At 55.1% G+C, this 23710-nt stretch overlaps 1 protein-coding gene across 1 annotated transcript in view; it reads right to left on the bottom strand.

Annotated features, from left to right (window-relative positions):
• Window positions 1-23710, bottom strand: part of KLHL29 (kelch like family member 29) — a 263233-nt gene that overhangs the window by 105769 nt on the left and 133754 nt on the right. The window contains exon 3 of the mRNA XM_077152213.1: window positions 22982-23306. Within this exon, the coding sequence (XP_077008328.1) occupies window positions 22982-23266 (285 nt within the window). The 5' untranslated portion in view covers window positions 23267-23306. The remainder of the gene's footprint in view (window positions 1-22981; window positions 23307-23710) is intronic.

Raw genomic sequence — 23710 nt, 5'->3', positions numbered from 1 at the left:
GATATCTGCAAGGCCTGTCCTCTACCCTCTTTGGATTTTTGTGTAAAGTCACCTAACTGTGCTGTTTAAAATCGCAGCTTACCTCTCTCTCCACTCTGGCACTCTCTGACTTCCTTCCCTGCTTTATTTTTCTCTGGAGCACTTTTCACCATGTGCTATTTACGTTTTTATTTTATTAGCTGCCTCCATCCCTTAGACTGTAAGCTCTGAAAAGGCGGGGATGTTTGTCTGGATGGCTAGCTCCTCAGGCCTGGCCCATATGAGTGCTAAATAAATGTTTGCTTATTTAGGGGATGCATGGATAAATGAGTGTCCTCTGGCTGGCCCCCCAGCCCATCTCACTGAAGAAAGAAGCTCTTGGTTGGCTGCTCTCTTGGGCCAGAACCTCCCAGCTCAGTCCCTGGGCCGGGCCGTGGCAGGCACTGGGCCTCGGTTGGCCCCTCGGGCCGTTCGGTTCTAGGCAGCCAGGGTTTTGCATGACGCGGGTGGCGTCCAGGGGCCGAAAAGCAGCCTCCACGGTCCCAGCAGGTGCTGGCCCCACCCGCAGGCCCCCGCGGGGATCTGGAGGGGAACACAGGGCCTGGCCAGGGTGCCTGGAGCCTGGATGGAATCTATTGCTCCAAATGCTCCCTAGGTTTCCAGGTCTTAAACATCACCCACATACGTTGGTGGGGACAGACGTGAAAAAATCAAAAGCAAAACCCGCAAAAGGAAACAATCTGGGGAGAGCTGGGGGTGGAGCGTGAAATGGACAAAACATACGGGCAAAAGTTTGAACAAAGAGAGCAGAGAGGAGGGCCAGTCTGACGTGGTGGGGCCTTTGAGAAAATGAGGATTTAGAATGCTGCTCGGAAGAGGCTGAAAACTCCAGAATGGGGGTGTCCTATAGGGCTATATCCCTTGGTGGGTCCGGGGCAGGTGAAATTTAAGGAGAACAGAATAGAAAAGGTTACGAGAGGTAAGAGAGGCCTGGAGGCCATCAGGCCCAGCCATACAGTTAGCCCTGCCAGAAATGCTGTGTGACGTTGGCTGTGCCCTTGCCCTCTCTCGGCCTCTGCTTTCATGTCTGTACAAAATGAGGATTTAGAATGAACACAGGCCTTTGGGCTGTGCACACTGCTCTACTCTCTGATCTGCAAGCAGCTTCCTCCAGAGAGCCCTCCTGCTGGGCTCTCCCGGGGTGCCGGCTGCACGCCTTCCCGAGACATCATCACCATGCGCCTCGGGAATGGACGTTCCCGGTTGGTAAGTGCACAGCTGATGCAGCTGGACACAGCGGCCTCGCCTGCCCTGCACTGCAGATACCAGCCCACCCCTTATGTGGGAAGGTGCCTCGGAAGGCTGTTCCTGCAGTGGGGATGCTGGAGTTGGCTTCCAGGTCGTGTAGCCTCCAGATGGCTGCTGAGTTGGCCCTGCTTCTCTCAACTCAAATTTTCCTCTGCGGCGGAGAGGAAAAGCCTGCTTCCCTGCAGGTCCCAAATGTGCCTTCTGTCTGCTGACCTCTGTGCTGCGGCCAGCAGAGGTGGCAGGAGTTCTTTGTTGCAGCCCTGGGGCGAAGGCAGCTTAAATTGGCTCCCACTTAAAAGGTGACCTGCAAATGACTTCCCCAAGCCGGGGTGGGCAGAGGGGAGGGATGCCACAGTAATCCCCTGTCCCCTAAGGCCCATGGTCCAGGGGACCCCCCGCATGCAGAGCCCCTCATCCCTGGGCGGCTAGGGCCGCCCTGAGAATGCACCATCTGAAAGAGAGCTGCCTCCTGCCGAGTTTCCATTTCACATGCACTAGCTCTGCCTATCCCAGAGGGGCCAGCTTCCTTGCAAAACAAACAGCGGAATCAATATTTCCTTCACCGGAGTCGGTGTAGAGTTGCCTTCGGATGGCAGGCCAGGCCCTCTCCACTCCAGCTAGCTGGGCCCAAGCCCAGGGAAGGGGCACCAGGGGCCACCTCGGTCTTCTCTGCCTCAGTTCAGCAGTTTGATGAAATTAAGGTCAATGGGTATTTACTGAGCATCTTTGAAGTCTGGAACCTTACTGGGTATGAAGGAGGGAAGGCTGAAGAAGACAGATCCTGGGCCCCAAGGAACCCATGTGTAGCCAGGAGACGGTGCAGTGTGGGAGTGGTACGGGTAGGACAAGGCCGGGACCTGTGCCAGAAATCAGCCATCTCTGGGCACAGCTGGCACAGGGCAGACACAGGCCGGTCGTGCCCCAGGGCACTCTCGGTCTGACCGTGCTGACACTGTTTCCCGGGGCTGTCCTGGAGGAACCCCCTCACTCTCACCAGGCCTAATCAGATTCCAGATGAGGGGCCTTTCTTCCCCCAGGCTGGTGGGGGCCCAAGGCAGGGATGCCTAGCCCTGTTTCTTTCCATCTCTCTTCCTTGTCTGTGGTTCACCTGCCCACACAGCATGGAAAAGTCCGCCCTCAAATCTTAGCATATAAAAAGTCTGGGGTGGGGGGGGGGTGGAGGGCTCATTAAAAATCTAAATCTAGGGATTCAGACTCCCTAAATGTTGGGTGGTGGAGAGGTCGGCCCTGGCACCTCAGGAGCTCTCAGACCTTGGCTAAGAAGCCCTGCTTTAGGTGCATGGCTCAAGTGTCACTCAGGGCTGGGGGGTGGAATGGCCTGGGAAGGGGGGCAGTCCCTCAAATGGACCCCAAGCCACCTGACCCCTGGGGATCATTTCCCTATACCACAGCCACCCCAATCTGAAGGTCTGGGGCCTGGCTCCAGAAGCTTTTCCCTGCCCTTCCCTCTACTGGAATCTTCTTCATTTCTGCACGAACAAACCTCAACCTCAATGGAGCATGACTGAGTGTGCACGTGTGTGAGTGTGCATGTGTGTGTGTGCCCGTGTGTGTGTGCTGTATTAGAATCCTGGGTGCAAGGAGAGGCAGAAGGCTTTTTAAATCCCACAGGCCCAGCAGATTTGCACACCCATCAAGGCTGCACCTTCCCTGTCCCCTCAATTATGGGTCACCCAAAGCTGCCCCTAGAACAGAGCTCTCACCATAGGAAGGAATCGCGCTCCGTGATCACGCGTCGGGACTTGGTGTGGGGCAAGGAGAGAGACCACGGACTTGGGATCCTGCCGCAGAGCAGCTCGGCTGGTGTGGGTTAGGGTGACAGAGACCAACAGAGACGCAGTGCGTCCTTCCCCCAAAGTGCAGATCAAACTCTGGGATGTGGGTGACACGTGTATGGTGGGGACACAGCACGGTTAGAATTCTGCCAGCAAACATTCTAAAATATCCATGAAACACGGGACTGGGCCGACTGTGACACCGAGAATGGCTCCCTCAATGCGGTGACAAATGGGCACCAAGCACTGTCATCGTCCCTTTGATCCTTCCCGATTCCCACCAGGTAAGGAGGGGCCTGGGCAGCAGTCAGGGGCCCGCAGGGGAGGGGTGCGAGCAGAGCCCTCGGAGGGCTTACTGTCCGTACAAGGGGCAGCGAGCAGTGCAGTACCTTCAGGCTACACAGCAGAATCATTGATTCTCCAAGTCTAACTGCATCAAAAGTGATCAGTGGGGGGCCCCGGGGACTCCCCTCCACCACACTCACCCTATCACTGTGAAAGGGGCAACGTTTCCTACATAAACCTCAACAAACAGTGCCGGCAAAAAGCAAAATGTCTAAAAAAGTCAATTGACCTTTGGAAGAAAACAAGGAGGGGAGATAAAACGAACCTCTGGCTTCCTCGGCTAAGAGCTTCCTCAGAGCTTCCAGACACCTTCAGAGGGAGCCACAGTGCAAAACTGCTGCAATTTACAGGGCGTCTAATTAAAAGGTGCAATATGAAAGGTCTTTTCTTTCCACCTTGGATTTTGCTGCTTCCTGCACAGGGTTCAAAAGTATGACAACGGGACAAAGAGCTCTACGCCCAAACATAAGAAGCAGCACACGTACCAGCTCGGAATTGCTGGTTTTATACCCTTCTATCCAACAAATGCTGCTGGGGTGGCCTGCGGGCGCAAGGCTGGCAAGGAGCACAGGTCACAAAGGGGACTCAGGCACTGGCGCTGCCCACAGGGAGAGAGACAGTGAGCCTAGATGGTCCAGGCCGTGGCAGAGGCAGGCACACCCCGCTGCGTGCACCCAGGAGGCCGGAGAGCCCGGACAAAGGCCCCTCACCTTGGACCGCGCCAGCCAGGTGGACAGTCCCTGAGGTCACCCTCAGACCCTTACTTTTAAACAGTGACATTTCCTGAGGCCCTGCTCACAGTCCCAAGGGCTACCCGGCAGTGCCGAGTCTGGGGGTTTCCCCGAGAGTACAACCATCCCAGGGGCTGCCCACCCTCTCTCCCTCTGCGCCCTCCTGCCTCCCAGCTGGGCTTGACCATTGGAGGCCAACAGAGCCCGCGGCCAGACCCCTCCCAGCCCCTCCGCGGGCTACCGAGCGTGGCTCCTAGCGGCACAGCCCCCTGAGCGCTGCCTGGTCTAATTTTAAACTTTTCCCCCGTGACAGAAACTAAAGCACCACTCCTCCCGAAAAGAATCTGCATTTCTAGGAAGGCGGCTGGTGGACTTGGCCCAGTGCCTCCTTCCTGTCACCCCTCTAATCCTGCTGACACTGTCCTCCTGTTTCCAGTTACATATGGGTCCCCTCCTCTCAGCCGACGGAGCTCACCGAGCCAGAAATCTGGGGAGGCTGGCGGGGGCGGCGGTGGAAGACTGGGGAAAAGAGGGGTGGGGAGACGGAAAGGAGGAGGTGGAATCAGAGCTGATCTGAGAATTGGCCGAGACCCAAAGCCAGCGCCTTCCCCTGGATTTGAACGCAGCCCCCCAGCACTGAACTCCTCTTCCGAGTTCCCCCCTTCTGGGGACCGTGCAAATGTTCAGCTCTACCTCGTGCAGACGGCCATCCATCTGTCAGCACGCTGGCCGGACTAGGGGCCCCGTGGCCCCGACCTGACCCAGAAGCAGGTCTAATCTTCCCTTCTAAATGTGCTTAATGCCATCGATAATCTCATCACATAAATCTCCCGGTGAGCAGCCTGCTTCGGCTATGGCTGCCGGACTCCAAGATCCTCTCAGGACGGGCTCCACCTCCTCTAATCGCTCTCTTTTCTCATGCCGCTTTCAGTGCCATGTTGCTGGGAGCCTGGGGAGCTGCCCTGACCTTTAAAGATGCCATTTCTCTGGGGCGGTCGCTCCTTCCTTCACAGCCCACCCGACGGCCAGTTCCTATGCTTGGAACCACAGCCCCTCACTTCTGCTCAATTGTCTGTTTTGCAGATGGGGTGGAACTTTCTACACTAAGTGACATTCCCCCTTGACTTTCTGTGCCTCCCCCAGATAGCCCCGTCTCCCAGCCTGTGTACCTGGAGTGAGCCTGAGAACCTGCTCAGCTCTGCCGGATTGGGGGTTAACTGCGGCCAAAGGCTTGGTGAGCTGCAACCATTCACGTGTTCCTCCAAAGAAATGCAACTCAAATTCTGAGGTTACATCTAAGACATAAATTACCAGTGTGACCATTACTGGGCAGAGACCCTACTTTCCAAATTTCGATCCTTCAGCTCCCAGGGTCTCTGTCTTTCTAATCCCCGAGGGGAGCCCTGGGAGGAGGCGGTCTTTCTCCAGGGCGAAAGTGCTGCAACCTCTGTGTGCAGGCCCCACGCGGCTAAAGGACACACAGCCGCGGAACAGCCCCGGCAGCCGTCCAGTTTGGGCTCTGGGCCGCCAGCCACAGCTGGGTAAACAGTCCATGCCTCACCCAGACAAAGGGAGCAGCTGGGGAAGGGTGCAGCGCAGACCTGTGCCCACCGGCTCCCTCTTGTCTTCTGAAATCGGCCTCATAAACTGTGGCTTGCACTTTGGGTGCAGTTTAATCTCGGCAGGTGTGTGGGTTTGGGGAGGACCTACCTTGGATCACTGGGACAAGGACTTTATTGTAACCCTGTCAAATGACTGGCTAGAAAAAGCCAAGCACGACCTTTGAAAGTGAAGAACGGCCAGGTCCAGGATCTGCCAATTTTTTCACCTTTTAATTACAGTGAGATAAAGAGGAGCCCAGATGAGAGCAAAGACAACATTCCAAATTAAAGTCAGCACAAAGAGGAGAGCGGTTGGTGCTCGGAGATTCTATTTGGCGTGCGTGTGTGTGTGCGCGCGTGTGTGTGTGTGTGTGTGTGTGCACGCGATTTAAAACATTTCCCCGATGGCTCCCGAGTTTGGAAGAAAGCTTCCGCTAGGGGAATAACCGGCACAGCCCATCCATTCCCATTTTCTTCATGCTAAGAGACCAAGCGTGGGCTCACTTTCAATGGAGGCTGCGTCTCACCCCCACCCGCCAACCTGCTCTCTCTTGTAGACTGGTGCGCTAGCAGGGCACCCAGCCCTACCGCTTTCCTGGGGGGGCCATGGGAGCTTTCCTGGGGGGGCAGTGGGAACTTTCCTGGGAGGGGTGGGAGCTTTCCTGGGGGGGGGGTGGGAGCTTTCCTGGGGAGGCCGTGGCAGCTTTCCTGGGGTGGGGGTGGGAGCTTTCCTGGGGAGGCCGTGGCAGCTTTCCTGGGGGGGGCGGTGGGAGCTTTCCTGGGGGGGGGGGGGGAGCTTTCCTGGGGAGGCCGTGGCAGATTTCCTGGGGGTGGGGTGGGAGCTTTCCTGGGGGGGGGGCCGTGGGAGCTTTCCTGGGGAGGCCGTGGGAGCCCTTTGAAAGCTTTCCAAGTTGCAGCATCCGTGTGAGAGGAGAGAGGCAGGAGGTCACTGGGTGACTCGTCGGAACGTTTTTTGATGCTGAAGGGAAGCACGTGGTGGTGTTTCATTTCAAGCAAGTGGGGAACAGGTCAGGGGTCAGCCCATTCCTGAAGAAACTCATAGTGTCGAGAGCAACCTTGGTGAAAAACGGGGGCTTTCCAAGAAACACTAAGAAGGAACATGTCATGGCTGTCTCGGAGTCCTAGGGCGGCTGTGACACAGGACCACAAAACTGGTGTAGAGCCCCAGAATGGCACTCTCCCGCAGTCCTGTAGGCCAGAAGCCTGGAGTCGAGGTGCGCAGGAGCCACGTGCTCTCCAAAGGCTTGCCGGGAGGATCCCTCTTTGCCTCTTCCAGCTCCGGGTGGCCCAGTGATCTCTGCCCTGTGGCAGCACAACTCCAGTCTCGGCCTCTGTCTTCACACGGCCTTCTCCCGTGTCTCTGTCTCTTCTCCTTTCTCTTAGACGGGGCCCCTTGCCAGAAGATGTGGGGCCACCTAACTCAGGATGGTCTCCTCTCGAGATCCTGAGCTTGACGACATCTTATTCCACATAAGCTCAAAGAACCTTATTCTAAATCTCCTGCGGGCCCAGGTGGACGTGTATTTTGGGTGGCCACCACGCAGCTTACTGCACACAAGTAAAACCCTGTTACTTAACCCTGCTTTCTCACTGATTTGAATGTTTTAAAGGAAGAGTCGGTTTTCTTTGTTAGTGACCCATCTTAAGACAACTCAGATCCCTACGTGGATGGGACCGGAGTTGCGGGAGACTCACAACTTCACAGTTGAGTCCAGGACAGGGTTGGGACACAAACCTTTGACCGCCCAATTGTGTCCTCGACATACAAACCAGGTGATTATCCTCCTGAGAAGTTCCCTAGGGAGCAGGACAATCTCAGGCTGCTGACAAAGCACCTGCCAGTTCCTGCGAGCACCAGACCCGCCCTGAGCTGTGGGGACCTTTGGGCCTTCTCACTCACCACCTCCCACCACCCCTCCTGGCTCAGTGTTGGTGCTTAGAAATGTTAAATAACAATAACAATAATAACACATTTGAGTGTGACACTTTAATAGCCAATCTGTCATTTTTCTACTTTATTTCTGAGATTTTGAGAACAGTGCCCTTCCTGCACAAAACATCAGGGTGCATTTATATTAAAAAATGAAACTAATTAAAATGTTTGAAAACCCTAAACCACACAACCATAAAACAGCAGCAGCCCTATTTTTCCAATCGAAAAAAGATTTTTCTTCCTAGTTTTGTGGCCTGCCCTGATGAGCAAACTGCTGGAGGCGGGAGCCCAGGGGGAGCTGTGCTGTCCCAAGCAAGGCCACTGGTCCCTGGTGGGGACAGCCACAAGACAAGCTGCCCTTAGGGTGGTCCGACCTCAGCCTCCTTCCTGACCGGCTGTGTCGCAAGGCTCACAAGTAGTGCCTGAAAGCTGTCCGGCGGCTCTGTCGGTCCCGGACATGGCACTGGGTGTGGGTGGCTAGAGTGTGAGGGGGGCCAGCCCTCGCTGCCTCTGACTCGAAGGTGCTGGGGCTCTTCTCGGACGGGGAACTTCACGGAAGTCCAGCCCCAACCCGCCGAGCCACCAGACCTTCTCCGTAGACAGCGTGGATATGCGCTGAGTGAATAAACGAGAGAGACGTCCGCACCGTGCACAATGGGGGGCGGACAGGAGGGGGGCCGAGGACACTGTAGGGACCGGGTCCACGAACAGGTCAAGGTTGTACTCAAGCTCCCCCACAATGCAGGGGGTGCCAGGTTCCCCCAGAGGGCAGGACACACCAAGAGGATGGCATGGTTTAAATGCACAGACTTAACATTTTCTCAGAAAAGAGACCGTTTCTTTTAAATGATAAGCCCCCAACAGTTTATCTTTAAAACAAAACTCGAATTTCAGATACGGCCACCATTATTACCGTATTTGTTGAGTGCTTATTGTTTACCCAGGGACGGGTGGGGGAGGTTTTTACCTGGAATCTCCCTAATTTAGATCCAGTTCCTGTAAGGGGTATTTATTTATTGTTGCTGTCCTTCGTTTACAGAGAGATGAGGGGACTTACCAATGATTCGAACCGGAGGCGCCTGCCTTCAGGCCTGGGCTCTGCCTGGTCCTTGCCACGGGGCCACACTCAGGCCAGCCAGACCCACCACGTCAGAGCCAGTGCCTGTGGCTGAAACGTGGGGTGCAGGAGAGGGTGGGGCCGAGGTGGAAGAAGAGGCCGTGAGGGCAGTGGCCCTCAGGCATCTTCCACTTCAGGGCAGGTTTGGAGTCATTGCAACTTTCTTTTTTAGGCAGAGGAACTACAGGACTGGACTGCATGGGGTGGGGGTGAGCGGACCAGCGGCAGGGAGACGGACAGAAAGCTGTCTCTGGCGGAGCCCGCCCCTTCGCCCACCCTGCAGGGGGAGGAGGAGGTTTGAGGTTGAGGATGTGAGCGCCGTTCTGGTCATTTTATATTGGAGAGGCCTGGGAGGTCTTTAAGGGCAGGGAAAAGAATTGGGACTTAAGAGCATATGGGCTCTGAAGTAAGAAAGTCCCGTGTTCAAATCCTAGCACCACCACTTGTAAGCTAGACACTGAATATGTTACCAAGGTTTTCTGAAACTCAGTAAAACAGGAACAGACTTGCTGCAGTGGGTCTGTTGTGAGAACTAACAGACAAAGTATGAAAAGTTGGCACAATACCCGCCCCCCATACACGGTTTAAAAGCAAAGCAAAATAAAACAACAAGGACAAAACACTGCCATCACCACCACCACCAACAAACGAAATGTGGGTCAGAGCCCGGGAGAGTTCAGGGCTTGGGTTCTGGATCTGTAAACCATCAGATCGAGGGATGAGTTCTCATTTCATGGAAGCACAGTAATTGCTTTGCAAAATGTCTTGCTTTGGTAGGTTTTTAGTAAGCGAGGGCCTACCTGCATTTCAATATTATTTTAATTTACCTACAGACTATTGATTATTATCACCAAGAAGCCACACAAAGAACAAGAGGCAGTCACAGAGCTTCTCTGAAATGAGGATAAAAGATCATGGACAAATAAAATGTGATTTTCGAGAGGACACAGCTATTTTTTTTTAGCAGAGCAAATGAATTTCTACTTCTTCTACTCGTAATTCAACTAGACAATTCGACATGCATTTTCTAGGTACCCACCACATAGCAGGTGAAAATGTGAGGTGCTAGCAATTCAGAACCCAAGAAGAGAAGAGGCCCTTTGTTTCCAGGGCCTGCGTTCCAGAGGGAAAGAGAAAGTAGAGAAGAGACGACCATTCCAGGCAGCTACGGTGACATCAGATCACACTTACAGGATACCTACCAGGTGTTGCTGGAAGGGCTCTGCCTTATTGGCTCATCCCAGCTCCAAAACCACAAGAATATTATTAACCTCTTTTACATCAGATAAGTCTATGGCCCTAAGAGACTAAGTAATTTTTAAAGGCTATATACAGCTAGACAGTAGAAGAGTCCAAATTTGGGTCATCTGAATTTTGAGTCTGGGCCCCTACTCTGGGTGGCAAAGATGTGTGCTTTGTACTTGTACATCTGGGGTATGATTAGAAACCAGACGAGGACTGATCTGCTGAGGACTGATTGTGTGACTAACTGACTGCTTCCCCTCTGTGTAAAAACACCTGGTGGCCCTGCCTCCCTTCCCAAATGTAGACTGCCCTCCTCTCTCCAGTGGCCTGCATGCACACCGTGGACTGAGTCGAACCTGAAATCCTAGAACAAGTGATTCCTTTAGTGTAAAGGGGGTTTCACGTCAGCAGCCTATGGCCGCTGCTTCAGAAGTGCCCACAGCCAGCAGTGTCACAGGAGAAGTGTCTGGGCAGTGAGAGCAGAGAAGAGGGCGAGTGCCCACCTGCTTTGCCCCGCTCTGCATACAGGACAAAATTTGGGTGCTTTCTCCCTTCTTTCCTTTCAGATTTACCTTGAGGCCAGCCACTGCGCTGCCCCCCGCCAAGCTCCTGGCTTTAATAACAGAAGATAGAAACTGGCCCAGACTAAGGGGGTCCCGTCGTCACCCCACAGGGCCAGGTGGAGACACCGCGGGCTGAGCTAAAGGGGGAGCAATCACCGTGGGGATGTGGAAACTCCCACCTGCCTTCCAGCCCGAGCCTAGGAGACCTGGTGGTAAGAGCCCAGCTCGGAAGCCCACCCTATGGTGGGGGTGGGCTGGTTGGGGCTCATTTGCAGGGAAAAAGCTGCCGATGCCCCGGGGGGGCTCAGCTCAAGCCCTGGCTGTTGAGGGCATCTGAGGCGGGCATGAGTGGGGGAGAGCCACGTGGTCCCAGGCCCTGAAGCCTGAGTTCCTGGGGCTGGAAATGAGGAGATGGAGTATTTGGATGCAAAGGTTGGGGGTGGAGGATGGATTCCGGAAGAAAAATCCATTAACTAGCACTGAATGCAGGAAATACTAATTTCAACTAGAAGGAAGAGTTTTTCCGGGGAAACGCAATGCTCATTTTACGTTGACTTCAGACCTGTTGCCCTGCGAGCTCAGATGAACAGGGACCCATCAGCAGAAAGAGGGGATTGCTGGGAACTCAAAAACGGATAATCCCAAATCTCGAGCACCAGCTTCTTCCTCAATTATTTATAAGGAACACGACGTGGTGCAATGGAATCTAATTCATAACGTCTTTTTAATGCCTTTATAACACAATATTCACAATATTCCCTTCTAATCTCAGCAGATGACAAGTTGCCACTATTGAATTCCCATTAATATGAATTACGGGTACAATATATTCCACCCAATATCGTCTCAGCCTAATGTTGTGGGGGGAATAGAATTCCCACCCTCAGCACATTTCCGATGTAAGAGGCGGGGTGGAGAAGGGAGGCTGCCCTCCAGCCTCGTGCTCCTGACCATGGCGAGGGGCCCCCCAGGCCGAGCAGAGCAGTGGGCAGGTTCGGACGCCCAGGCAGGACCGGCTGCCGTGCCTCCATCACTGCTTTCTTCTGGGGCCAGACCCACCTTGAAAGCCTGGTCTCCTCCCCACAAGGAGGGCCAGCCCGTGTCTACATGACAGGCAGCATCAGGGAAGGGGGGTTGCTATCCGGGAGAACCCCTGCCAGCTCGGCCACCCTGGGCATTACACAGTCTCACCAGGCCTTAACATCCTCTTCTGTAAAACGGGGGTCATCCGTTGTGAGGGTCGAGTGGGGAGAGCCCCTGGAACCGTGCCTGGCCCACGGTGGGCACTCAGTAGGCATCAGCAATGATGACGACGATGACACTGCCAGTGGCTTCCTGGGTACACGTGGGTGCCAGCGAGATTTCTAACCCACATATGCATACAGCAGGGCTGAGCCCTCACCCTCAGTCCCAGCTCGCAGGTACAACAGAAACTGGGTGCACATATGTCCAATGGCATGTTTCCACGGGCTCCAGCACCTGCCCTCCTTTTCTGGGGTGGTGCCCCGAGCAGCCTCAGAACTATGGGGGGGGGATGGGGAGCACTGCATCCGGGAGATGCACAGCAGCCCATGGGGAAGAGTGGAGCATCTTCCCAGCCCTGCCAGGCAACAACATGTGCCAGTGATGGGGGTTTCCTGGGGGTGCCCGCTCCACGATTCCCAGGAGTCCCCCAGGGGGCTGGGCCACCCTCCCTTCCATTCCTTTCAACGAAGCAAATGCTGGTCTAACGGTAACTGCCATAACTTGATTGGCCTCTAATTTAGTCACTTGATTGGCACCAGTTTCTCTTAATAAAGGAAATTTACTTGGCGCGTCAGCTCTCCCTGAATTCACACAGATCTTACTCCTATCTCTTTCAACTGTAGGGCACTTCATTTTGTAAAGTGCTTTTACCTTGCTCCTGTGTTCAGCCCTCACCATAGCCAGTGAAGGTGGCATTCTGGTATCCAGTTTATAGATGGGACAACTATGTCTCGGTTCGCCTAAGTATCCCGCCCTGAGGTGGCTCAGTTGGAAAAGTGTAAGGGACCAAGGCTCCCGATCCCCAGTTTAGAGATTCTCCAACACGAGCCGCCTCCCCAGCCATGGCCTTTGCCCCACGTCCCAGGGAAGACTGTTCCCCGGCAGGGAGGTGGTTGGAGACAAAAGTCTGAATGACTAGACCTTTTCTCTCTGTGCATGTTTCCCCTAAGTGGTCGTGGGGTCACACTGAAGATGTGGCAAACCACGGGTGCTTGGACGCCGTCCAGGGAAATGATCAGAATTAGCTCCGCTGTGCATGTACTTCTCATTCATCACAAATGATGGGGAAGAGCAGAGGAGCTGCCCCTGGGCTGTGGTTGTATCCCAGCTTGCCCAGCAAGCCCTGCAGACAGTTCTGAGCCCCCGTCCACCTTGCAGGGTTGGAACTCAGCCAAAGCAGTGCTGAAAGCAGCTGTTAAGGCAGATGCCAGCCAGGCAGTGCGGCCTGGACCAAAACAAAGACCCTCAGACAGACAGAGATGCTGGGCCCCCAGGCACAATTGTCCTCAAACATCCTACATCTGGGCAGCTACGCAGCATCTGTAACCCCACACCAGCGACTTGGCTGTCGCATTCGTTTCCTAGGGCTGTTGTAACCGAATGCCACAGACGGGGTGGCTTAAAGCAACAGAAACATGTTGTCTGGCCCCAGTCCTGGAGGCCAGAAGCCCAAAATCCAGATGCCACAGGGCCACGCTCCCTCTGAAAGTTCCAGGGGAGACTCCTTCTTCTGGTAGTTGCCCGTGATCCTTGGTTTCCATTGGCTTGTGGTGCCTCACTCCAACATCTGATGTGCTCTCACACAGCCTTCTTCCTGCTTCTAGGTCTTTGTACGCGTTTTCCTCTTCTTAGAAGGCACGTTGGACTAAGGGCTCGTTCTCCTCCAGTGTGACCTCATAACTAACTATATCTACAACAGCCTTATTTCTAAATAAGGTCTCATTCTGAGGTCCTGGGGGCTAGGACATCAATAGATCCTTTAAGGGGCGATTCAGCCCACAGCAACTGTTAAGGAAACAAGGTTTTCCAATCAGAGAGAATGAATAGAACCTTGGCTGGGCATCTTGAGGCGTGGGGCCGGACCTTGGAAACTTACCCGCCTGCTAGTCCTGACTTTCCGTGGTTCTTTGGAATTGCTGGTGAGCAAAACTGCTTCTTGGGGAGCCGTTAGCTACAACTTCCAGTGACGCTGCCAGCATTGGGGAAAGATGTTAATTGTGCATTTGTTCATCCAGTTGCTCATTTAACAAACTCTGAGGACTGCTCTGGGCCGAGCCCTGCAGAGCTGTGTGCCTTGGACTTCAGAGCCAGGTGCCCCGTCGGGGACCCTAGGCCTGACAGGTGAGCTCTCTCTTTCCTCGGAAGTAGTAGAAATAATAATCACCTTTGATGGTTGTTGTGAGGATTAAGTAAGTGGTGGCGAAGTGATTAGAACAATGTCTGGCACAAAGTAAGTGCCACCCAAGGGTCCTAAGTAAAATAAAAAGGTTGCAGAATGTCCTAGGGAAGTGGGAGAAAAATCTTGAGAAAATACTAGTATCTGAGGGAAAGGGTTGCAGATGTGTTGGGAGAGAGGGGCAGGGGTGCAGGATCCAGGGAGGCCTCGACACTGTAAAATCATCACCACCAGCTGCATTTTGTTCTCGAGACACAAACCCCTCAGCGAGCCCAGGGAGGCCCTGCTCCGGCTCGCCATGCGCGTGGGTCTCTGGCAGCCTCATCATGGACAGCCACAGAAATCACGCCGCTCCTGGAGGCTGCTCCACCGTGCTCCCTCAATTAATAGGCAGGTAGAGATGACCTCAGAGGCCCTCATTCTCCCTAACCCAACGCTAGGGCTGACTCAGGGAACACATCTTCCTATGCACGAATTCATCTGTTCCATCCTCAAACACTTAACTGAGAACCTCTATCTGCAGGGCACACTTAGCGCTTGTTCTTGTGGCCCTCCCTCCTGGTGAGAAGACAAATGCCTAAACGGGTACACACCACATAACATTGTAGGAATTACAACAAGGGCATAAACAAAAGTGTAATGGGAACAAGAGAAATAACCAAACTTTTTTTTATCTTATCACAGAGGGGCTATCATTTAGGGTGGACAGGAGGTTTTCTGGGTAGGCAATAGAGGGATGGAAATTCTAGGGAGGGGAAGTAGCAAGTGCAAAGGCCCTGGGGCACGAGAGAACTTGCTATGTTTGGGGAAGGGCTTGCAGTCTTGCAGCTGCAGGGGGTGGCTGGGTGAAGCTCTCAAATGATGTCATGGCCCAGGTATCCCACGTGTTTCTCTCCGACAGAAAAGTGGCCCCACTGAAGCAGAGAAGGGTGGCGGTAGTCAGCCAGGCATTGGTGTTGGCATTCAGGGAAGCTACACAGAGCAGAATCCTTGTATGCAGCACTGAGTGCTGGGATGAATAAATAACAGGGAGAGGGTATCGCAAAGGTCACTGCAGCTGATTTTAGCAAATAGATGTGCCAGGTGAGGTCTGGGAGATGGAAGACAGCCACACTGTCGCGATGCAACAGAGGCAGATGCTACATATTTATTTAATTTTACATAACCAGGAAACGTATTAAGAAGTGCAGAGTCAGGGAGGGGGCTCAGGGTCCATATTTCTGGAATTCTCTGCCCCCCCCCCTTCCTTGTGTGCTGGCTTTGTCCTCAGGCCTGTAGGGGATTGATGGTTAACAGCAGTCCTAGGCATTTGCAGACGTGACAATGTCCACAGAAGATTATCTTTTTCTTGTGACTCTCTCATATTCCATTGCCAGAATTGGGTCATATGACCCTTACTAAGCCAACGGGATGACCCATCCACCCCTGGATGACCAGGGGTGCAGTTTAAGTCAAGGGTGGGAGGTGCTGATGACTGTTTTCTACCATCCAGACCTGCACCTCGCCCCATCCCCAGCTCCAAAGATCCTTTTCTTGGTGCCAGAAGGATGTAAAGTGTTCAGCCATCTTCTCCCATGAAGCAGAAGAGGGAGCAGCTGGGAAAGCAGGCACTTTCCTCCGACTGATAGGCCTGCAGAGCCTCTGAAAGCACGCTGATGCCTGCCCACACGCGTGGCTGCATTCTGAGGGCTCCTTCTTTACCAGAGGAAATGAGGCTTCATGCCTACAGGTTTGAGAGTGGCACATGCACAGTGCAAATTAATACGCCATGATGAGTTGAGACTGCAGCAGGAATAGCACATAGGGGTCTCCCAACCCTTCACTTTAGGGTAGCAAATGGAGTGTTGAAACGGATTGATAATCTACTAACTCCTATCAGCTTATTCCTGCAGGGTCTCCCACAGTAACCCCTTCAGTGGCCATAGGCTTTTGGAGCACTCAGGCCAATTTGGCCACTGGTAACATGAGAGTGAAATAGGGGTGAACGCAGTCTGGGTTTGGAGGATGTGCTTTTCCCCTAAATTAAACTAACTCGGTAGGGGTTGGTGGTGAACAAATGATGCTGAGGTGCATTAAGCTTTCCTTTTTATGTTCTTTCTCCAAGTTATTTTTAGCATTACAGACTATTTCCAGATAACATAATGGGTTGGGTTCTAAAAGTTCATTTGTAATTTGGCTGTTTGGATTTTGGAACATACTTTCCTTACAAAAAATAATGATACAAATGGTGATGAGATTCTCAGGCTAGTTCTCCAAAGCCCATTTTAACCTATAATGTAGCTCAAAAACTGTCCTTTTGAAATTAAAAAAAAACCGTTAATTGCAACATGAGTAACTAAACGAAACAGGAAAACCATTAAAACCGAATAAGAACTAGATTTATGTTTATCTTGATTGATGTTGCTTGCAGAGGTTCTACTTTAATTTAAGAAGGAGCCCTTCTAAGGGCTTTTTGGGAACTGCATGGGAATTTGTCCTATCAGGAGATGGAAACATGAGGCTGTTGGAATCTGCAGCTACTGAACATTTGCATCCCATAATGGCTCCCTTTTGCTGCTTTCGGGCTCACCAGGAAGTCTTCTGATCAGAATTTATCTTCCCATGTGAATTTCTCACAGGGAGAAATTTCCCGGTCAGAGTCTATGAAGAGGGTCTCCTTGGGAAGATATGTTTTTTATTCTTCAAAAGGCTAGATGTTCTCAGCAACAGCAATGTCTCAGCCCCACCAACTCTGGGCTTGTAATGGGACTGAGTATTGGGGTCTTTGGGTCTTAGGGGACAAATCCTGGCCAAAGCCGTGGATTCTCCAAAGTAAATGCATCTTGTGAGGTTCCCTGGGGCCAGCTGGTCAGCCCTCTCTCTGGCAACGCAATCCTTGTCGGGCCCTTTTAAACCTTGCTACCTGGCCCTAGGTGTCAATGGGACACGTGTGACACAGTTATGTGTAAGTCAGTATGTGGAGGAGAAGGCTAAATCAGTTCCACCTCTCCTGCTTGCACAATGCCAGCCACGGCCAGAGGCTAGAAGGTGAATGAGCCTGTCTAATCAAATGTGCTGGAAACGCAGGGGTGGGGGCCGTGGTGTATTGCAAAGGGGACCACCAATTTCTCCCATCCTTTACGTCTGTCCCTTTGCTACCTGTTGGGGCAGCGCCTCTCATTAAAAGGTGGAGCCTTTGTATCCACTCCTTAAATCTGAGTTGTCACATGACTTGCTTTGGCCAATGGGATTGAGGGAACCTGCCCTAAGCAGAGGTTTGCAAAACTCAGGTGCACAGAACCTTGCTGTCTTGCTGCCCTTCAAACCTGAGACCACCTGAGTTAGCCTGCTGGAGGCTGACACCTAGCCTGACGGAGAAGAATGAAGGTCTTGGCATCAGTCTGACATCCACAATGTGTGAGTGAGGCCATCCCAGAGCATATATAGCATGGCAGGCCACTGACAAACGTGGGAGCCCAGGACAGAGCGGCCGGACCAGTATAGACCAAAACTGACCAGCTAGCCCACAAATGCCCAGTTGTTATTTTAAGGCACTAAGTTTTGGGATGGTTGTTATGCAGTGAAACTAATTCATATACACAATTGGCTCCATTTTTCCTTTGGAATCCACAGCTGAATTTTGTCCAAGCATAGAATGTCCCTTATAAATGTGGGACAATATTCTCCCCTATCCACCTTAACTAGAAATTTAAGTCCAAGCCATTCAGGCCAAAATTAGCTTTGAATTGGGTGTTTTGGAAATCACACAGTTTTTCAATTTTGTACACAGTGAGGTGACTGACAGATAAGTTTTAAGTCAATGAAGATACAATCCAAACTGTAACTGCAACTTCAAGTGCAGGTAAAACCCATCAGCTCCATAGAAGTTGTCTCACTATTCATCACCAGTGCCCTGATAGTTTATCACAAGGAAAATCACAAACTCTCATTCACGGCACAAGAAAGTCCTGGATAAAATCACTCACAGTCTAGAAATTCACTCTGCAAGGGCCTTGATTCACCCAACCTCGCGCCTGCAGCAGGGCTTTGCTCCTCACGTGGGTAAGAGGCAAGGAGGGACGTCTGCTTCTCATCCTATGGTGGGTCAAAAACCTCCTTCATCCATTCTTGGACCCCCAGAGCATAGGAGAGGAGGTGTTCACCATAGCCGGCCCCACAGATATTCCCAGAAATCCCAAACCACCTGCCCATTATGGAGTATATCTGCAGGGCACTTAGGGTGCATGAGGAGGACACTGTCCCCCAGGTCATCTCCAGGATGGCAAATCTCCAAACTGAGATCCTGAAATGCTTCAGTGTCCAGAAATCTGGGGGATGCAGCCTGCAGGCACCTCTGCCTCCTGGCCGAAATTCATTTTCATGGGCTGAGCTCTGGGAACGATGGGGTGCTGGGCTGCCACCGAGGGTTTCAGCCTGACCAAAAAGAAAACCGCCCCCAGCACATTGCACAGACATCAGCGAGGCTTCTGCAGAGCTATTCTTTCAAGAACAAAATTGCATTTTATGAAGCCGTCCCTTTTCTGTTTCATCTGTCAAGCAGGTTTGCTGAGAATAATTTAAATTTCATGCAGCAGCAACTGTGGAGCATGTACTCCCTTCTGAGCCAACCAAGAGGCCCCAGCCGTGCAGTCACATTCCTGCTTCTCCGCAGCTCTGTCACCCGGGATCTCGGCCACCCGGAGCCCAGAGCAAAGGGTGGGCCACGAATGGGGCGCTGGTCCACATGGTCCCAGCACCCCAGCTCATGCCACATCAGTTAGGTGAGGGGCACACTTCACAGAGCCTTCCTGAGCCCAGCCAGCACCCAGCCACCAGGAGACTGGTCTTTCCCAAATGAATCATGTTCTCCAGAAAGAGATGCTTTCCTCTGGTCCTAGGGTCTTTGCAGATGTCATGAGGTTGAGATGTGGTCACTGTGGATTGGGTGGACCCTCAATTTCAAACAACTGATGTCCTGCTAAAAGGAGGGAAAACTGGGCACAGAAGGAAGTTGGCCATGTGAAGACAGAGGCTGAGGTTGGAGTTAGGCTGCCACAAGCCAAGGAAGGTCTGAGCCACCAGAAGCTGGAAGAGGCAAGGAACAGACCAGCCTCCAGAACCATGAGACAATTTCTGTTGCTTTAAGCCACGCAGCCCATGGCAGTGTGTTACACAGCCCTAGGAAAGGAGTGCAAAGCTGACTCAACCTATGGTTTAGCTGCTCACCATGGGGCAGGGCCTGTTTTAAGCTTCTCCACACACTAATTTATTATCTAATCTCCATGGGGAAGATTCTGTTGTCATTCACATTTTACAGACAAGGAATCTGAGGCTCAGAGCTGTACTCAGCTTGGAAGGGGCAGAGCTGGGACGCAAACCCACTTCTGTCTGACTCTAGCTGTGCAATTCTGAGTCAACATAACCTTTGGCCTAAATTTTCCTACCTGTAGGACAAGAGGCAAACTGCACACACTTTCCTCCCTGAAAGCCATGTTTGCTGCCAGCTGGGTGGGTGAGAGGGTGGGATGGGACACACGTCATGGTTGCCATGGTGACCTGGGGTGGGGAAAGGGGCTGGTTCTGTGCCTCGGCACATCATCTTCCTTCTGTGGGCCTCGCTGTGGGTGGCCCGGGGCCCACCTCCCCTCGGGCTCTGGGAACTTGGGTCCTGGGGGGGCTACAAGCGGACACCAAGCAGCGCCCTGGTGTGACGGCGTGTGTGTCGCCGCAAGGCCCTCCCGCTGCCTCAGCGGCCCGGAGGTCTGGGCTGGTGCAGTCGGCCATTCACCAGGACCGTGCAAGAAGTCTGCAGGCCCCCAAGGAGAAGGAGACGGAAGAATAAACACAACCTGAAGGTCCAGTGACGGAAGGGCTGGACCTCACCTCACACACCTGCCACCGGGAGCTCCGCAGCCTCCCGACACCGAGGGCGGGACGGTCCCCACGGGCCTCACAGGGAAGGGGCTGACGCTGGGGTGGGCGGTCACAAGGGCGGTATGGGCCCGGGAGGCCGGAGGACGTCCATGGCCGCCACGGCACGGGTGTCCATCCTGCCCCTGTCCAGCTCGGGGAGCACAAGAACCTGTCCCCGGGGACGCTCGGCCTCCGGGGGTCGCCCTCCTTGTGGGACCTTTCTCTGGCCACAGGGGTGGCTCTGGCCCATGCGTGGCGCTAAGCCCTGCCTCACGGAGGGGGCCAGGCTGGCACATTCGGGCAGCCTTGACCACACGCGGGGCAGCAGGGCCAGCACGGAGAGGAGGGCACCGCTGCCTCGCGCACCCACCTGCCGCCGGGCCGCACACTGTCCCCATGCGCTGTCTTTCCTCCCAGGAAGCGCCTCTGGCTCACTTCCCGTTCAGGGCCCACGAGACCGCCTCTTCCTGCCAGCGCCCACCTGCCTCCGTCTTCAGCCCCAATCCTGCGGAATCGCTGTGGTCCTTGCCGATAACTGTTTCTCGTCTGAAGCCCGCCGGTCTCCTTCCTCACGCAGCTGCGCCCCATAGGCCCGGCCAAGGTGGCAGCCCCGGGGTGCCTCCAGGCCCGAGCAGGCGCCGGCTCTGCCCTGTTGGGGGCTGAGATTGCGCGATCCTCCCACGGACCGAGCAGGCAAGGGCCACTCTCCATTCCCACCTTGGAGAAGCAGAGCCCGATGGTCACTGGTCCAGGGTTGGCGGGTCAGGAGGTGGTAAAGTGAAAGCCCATCCAGGCCGCTGGGCTCCAGGCTCCTGCTTTACCCAGCCCACTAGGCTGCCGCTGGCAACAACCCCAAAGGGAGAGCCGTTTTCGGGTCATTGGACCCCAGGTCGGAGCTGGAGGTTCATTATCCACCGCCTGCAAGCTCCCTGAGGACAGCGCGTGTTGACCAGGGAATCCCAAATGGCGCAGTCTGGGGCTGGCATGGGTTATGCAAACAGGCCGGGGGGCAGGCGTCGGGGGACCACAGCCAGGCCAGGATGGCAGAAAGGCCCCACGGCCCGAATGGACCACCCACCATGCCCTTGGTGGCAGCTGGCTGCCAGGCTCCCTGCCCCCCCCCCCCCCCCCCCCCCAGTTTTCCTGAGCACCCCGAGGCACCCAGGGCACAGCCAGGCACCTAGTTTGGGCAAAGAAGCCCCTGTGGGGCTGGGGACAGTTACGGAGGGGCAGAGGAAGTCACTCCCTCCGCTGCCACAGGCCGAGGAGCTGGCTGTCCTCACAGGCGTGGACTTTCGCCCCCACTCCCCCTCCCGGGCCCCTGGCTCTATCTTTGCCCAGCTGTTGTTTTCCATTTGAGGCTGGGTTCTTTCCCTCCCATGTGGCTGTGGTTTTGGGCCTGGCCGGTCAGGGACGGTGGACACTGAACTGCTCTGGAGCTAAGCAGGAGCTCCGTGCACAGGGCAGTGCCAACTCCCCCGTCCTGTTCCCCTGGCCTGGCAGAGCCCAGATGACCCAGGAAGCAGCCTGGCACCATCAAAACAGCGCCCACCCCTGAGAAGGAGGCCAGGTCCAGCGTCTCTCTCCCACCTGGAGCCCCTGCAGCCAGCTCGAGGAGCTGCTGTTCTCCAGATGGGCAACAGCTGGCTTGGCTGAGTGGCGGCTGCCAGATGTGGGCAGCGGGGCTGGCCGCCAGCTCCCGGGGACAGAGGTCACCTAATCAGAGCACTGGCTGGTGGAGGAATGTGTTTGGCCGGCCTGGGGGCAGCGTGTCCAAAGAATTCCCAAACTCCTGTCCCCGATCCCACACCCCCTCCCTGCCTGTCTCGGCGGGGTGGTGTTTTCATAACAGGAAAATAAAATCAATACGGCACTGCAGCAGTGAGATGTCAGCGCGCGCCGAGCTGGCCTCCAATAGCTCCATTGTCTCGGGCCTCTGCCGGGCCCTGCCGCTGGCAGCTCTTGCACTTATTAATGGGAAGCAAGGCTGAAAGGGAGTTTTGAAAATCACAGAGACAAAGGCGGCGGCACACCTGGAGCGTGGCTCGTGCGCCACCGACACTGCACAATGGCCGGACCACAGCTCCCCAGCCTTTAACTCCTCCAGCAACTTTTATGAAGGCAAGAAAGAAAAGACAAGATGCACGCGCACACACACACACACACACACACACGTGCGGGCTGGTGCAGGGAGGGCTCCCGGGAGGTGGCTCTGAATGTGGCAGAGGCAAAAGGAGGTCCGTGGAGAAAGCACTGGGACAGCATGCGTCCTGCAAACCAGCCACGGTCCCTGCGGGCTCGGGCAGGCCTGGCGAGGTCCTCACCCGGCTCACGGCCAGGTCAGGTCAGGGCCTTGGTGACACTCATTGTGACATTTGTTCTGGTATGGAGACCTGCGTCGGCCAGAGCCACCTGCTCCAGAAGAGGCAGGATGGCCTGGGGGCTGACGCCCGAGGCTGGCCGCTGGGCTGCCTCCCGGTCCCTCCGAGGAAGGAATGTATGACCCTGGACCAGGGAACTCTGTGCCTCAGTGTCCCCGGCCGACAAGTGGGCATGAGAGGAGTCCCGACCTTGCGGGGTTGTCCTGAGGACGAGCGGGGACCGTGGAGGTGAGAAGGTCCTGCACAGTGTTAACAAGTGGTGGGTTTATTTCTCTCTGGGACAATTCCCGGGAGCCTCCAGCTTGTCCGTGTCCTCGCGCATATCCAAGTTGCCTGCACCCCCATAGGGCCTCGGATCATCTGAATTCACCTTTTTGGGGAACCTGCACAGCCAGCCTGGCATTCCACGTGTGCAATTTAATGAACAAGGCACAGGAGAATCAGTGGCCTCAGCCTCTGCCGTGCCTTCCTACAAGTTACTCGCGGAGGGGGACCTGACCTAGAGTGAGACGCACACGAACCCTCAGAAGCGGTGGCCGGGCCCGGCCCCGGGGACAACACCACCCCGGACACCCTGGGTGCTGAGACTCCGCGGCCCCTCCGCGGCCCTGCGCGGACCGCACTGCCGGGCTCAGCGCTGGCGCTTACCTTGGAGGTGGCGGCGGAGGCGGAGCCGGCCCCGAGGCTGGTGATGGCCTCGCCGCTGCCGGTGGTGCAGGGCGCGGGCGCCGAGACGGGCGTGGGCAGCCGGGCGGGCACCACGGGCAGCGGCAGGAGGCCGGGCCGGGCGCCGAGGCTGCTGGCCGAGCCGGCGCCTGTCCCGGCCGCGGCGCTGCAGAGGCTGGCGTTCCCGGGCGTGCCGTTGGCGCTCCACTCGCGGCGGTCCCAGCCCACCCGGTAGTCCCTCTCGAAGCGGCTGTGGTGCCGGGACATCTTGGCGGCCGGCGACGTCTCGTGGGGGAACAGCGCGGACCTGCTGGCACAGAGAGGGGCCACTTAGAACACGGCAGCTCCGCCGGCCGCGGGGAGGGCAGCGGGGCCGCAGCATCTACTCGGCACCTTCTCGGGGCTCAGCGAAGGGCTTTCCAAGCCTGCCTGACGCGGGTCGCGTTCCCGAGCCCACCACGTATGCGTTATGAGCCGCGAGGAAGAACGACTTGTTCACGCTCACAGGCAAAGGGGGAGCAGACATTCGAGACGTATTTCCAAAACTACCGGGGGCAGGGACGCTGGCTCGTGCACGCCAGTGCTCCCCGCGGCGGCATTCCCTGTCGCCAGCGCGTGCAAGTGCCCACGGCCCCTCGACGGGCAGGTGGAGAAATAAACTGCGGGCTGCACGCCCGGAGGCATGTTATTCAGCTGTGACCACAAGGATGA

Source organism: Tamandua tetradactyla, chromosome 3 (genome assembly GCF_023851605.1).
Source record: "Tamandua tetradactyla isolate mTamTet1 chromosome 3, mTamTet1.pri, whole genome shotgun sequence".
Taxonomy (NCBI): Eukaryota; Metazoa; Chordata; class Mammalia; order Pilosa; family Myrmecophagidae; genus Tamandua; species Tamandua tetradactyla.
This window is presented reverse-complemented; position numbering and strand designations above follow the sequence as displayed.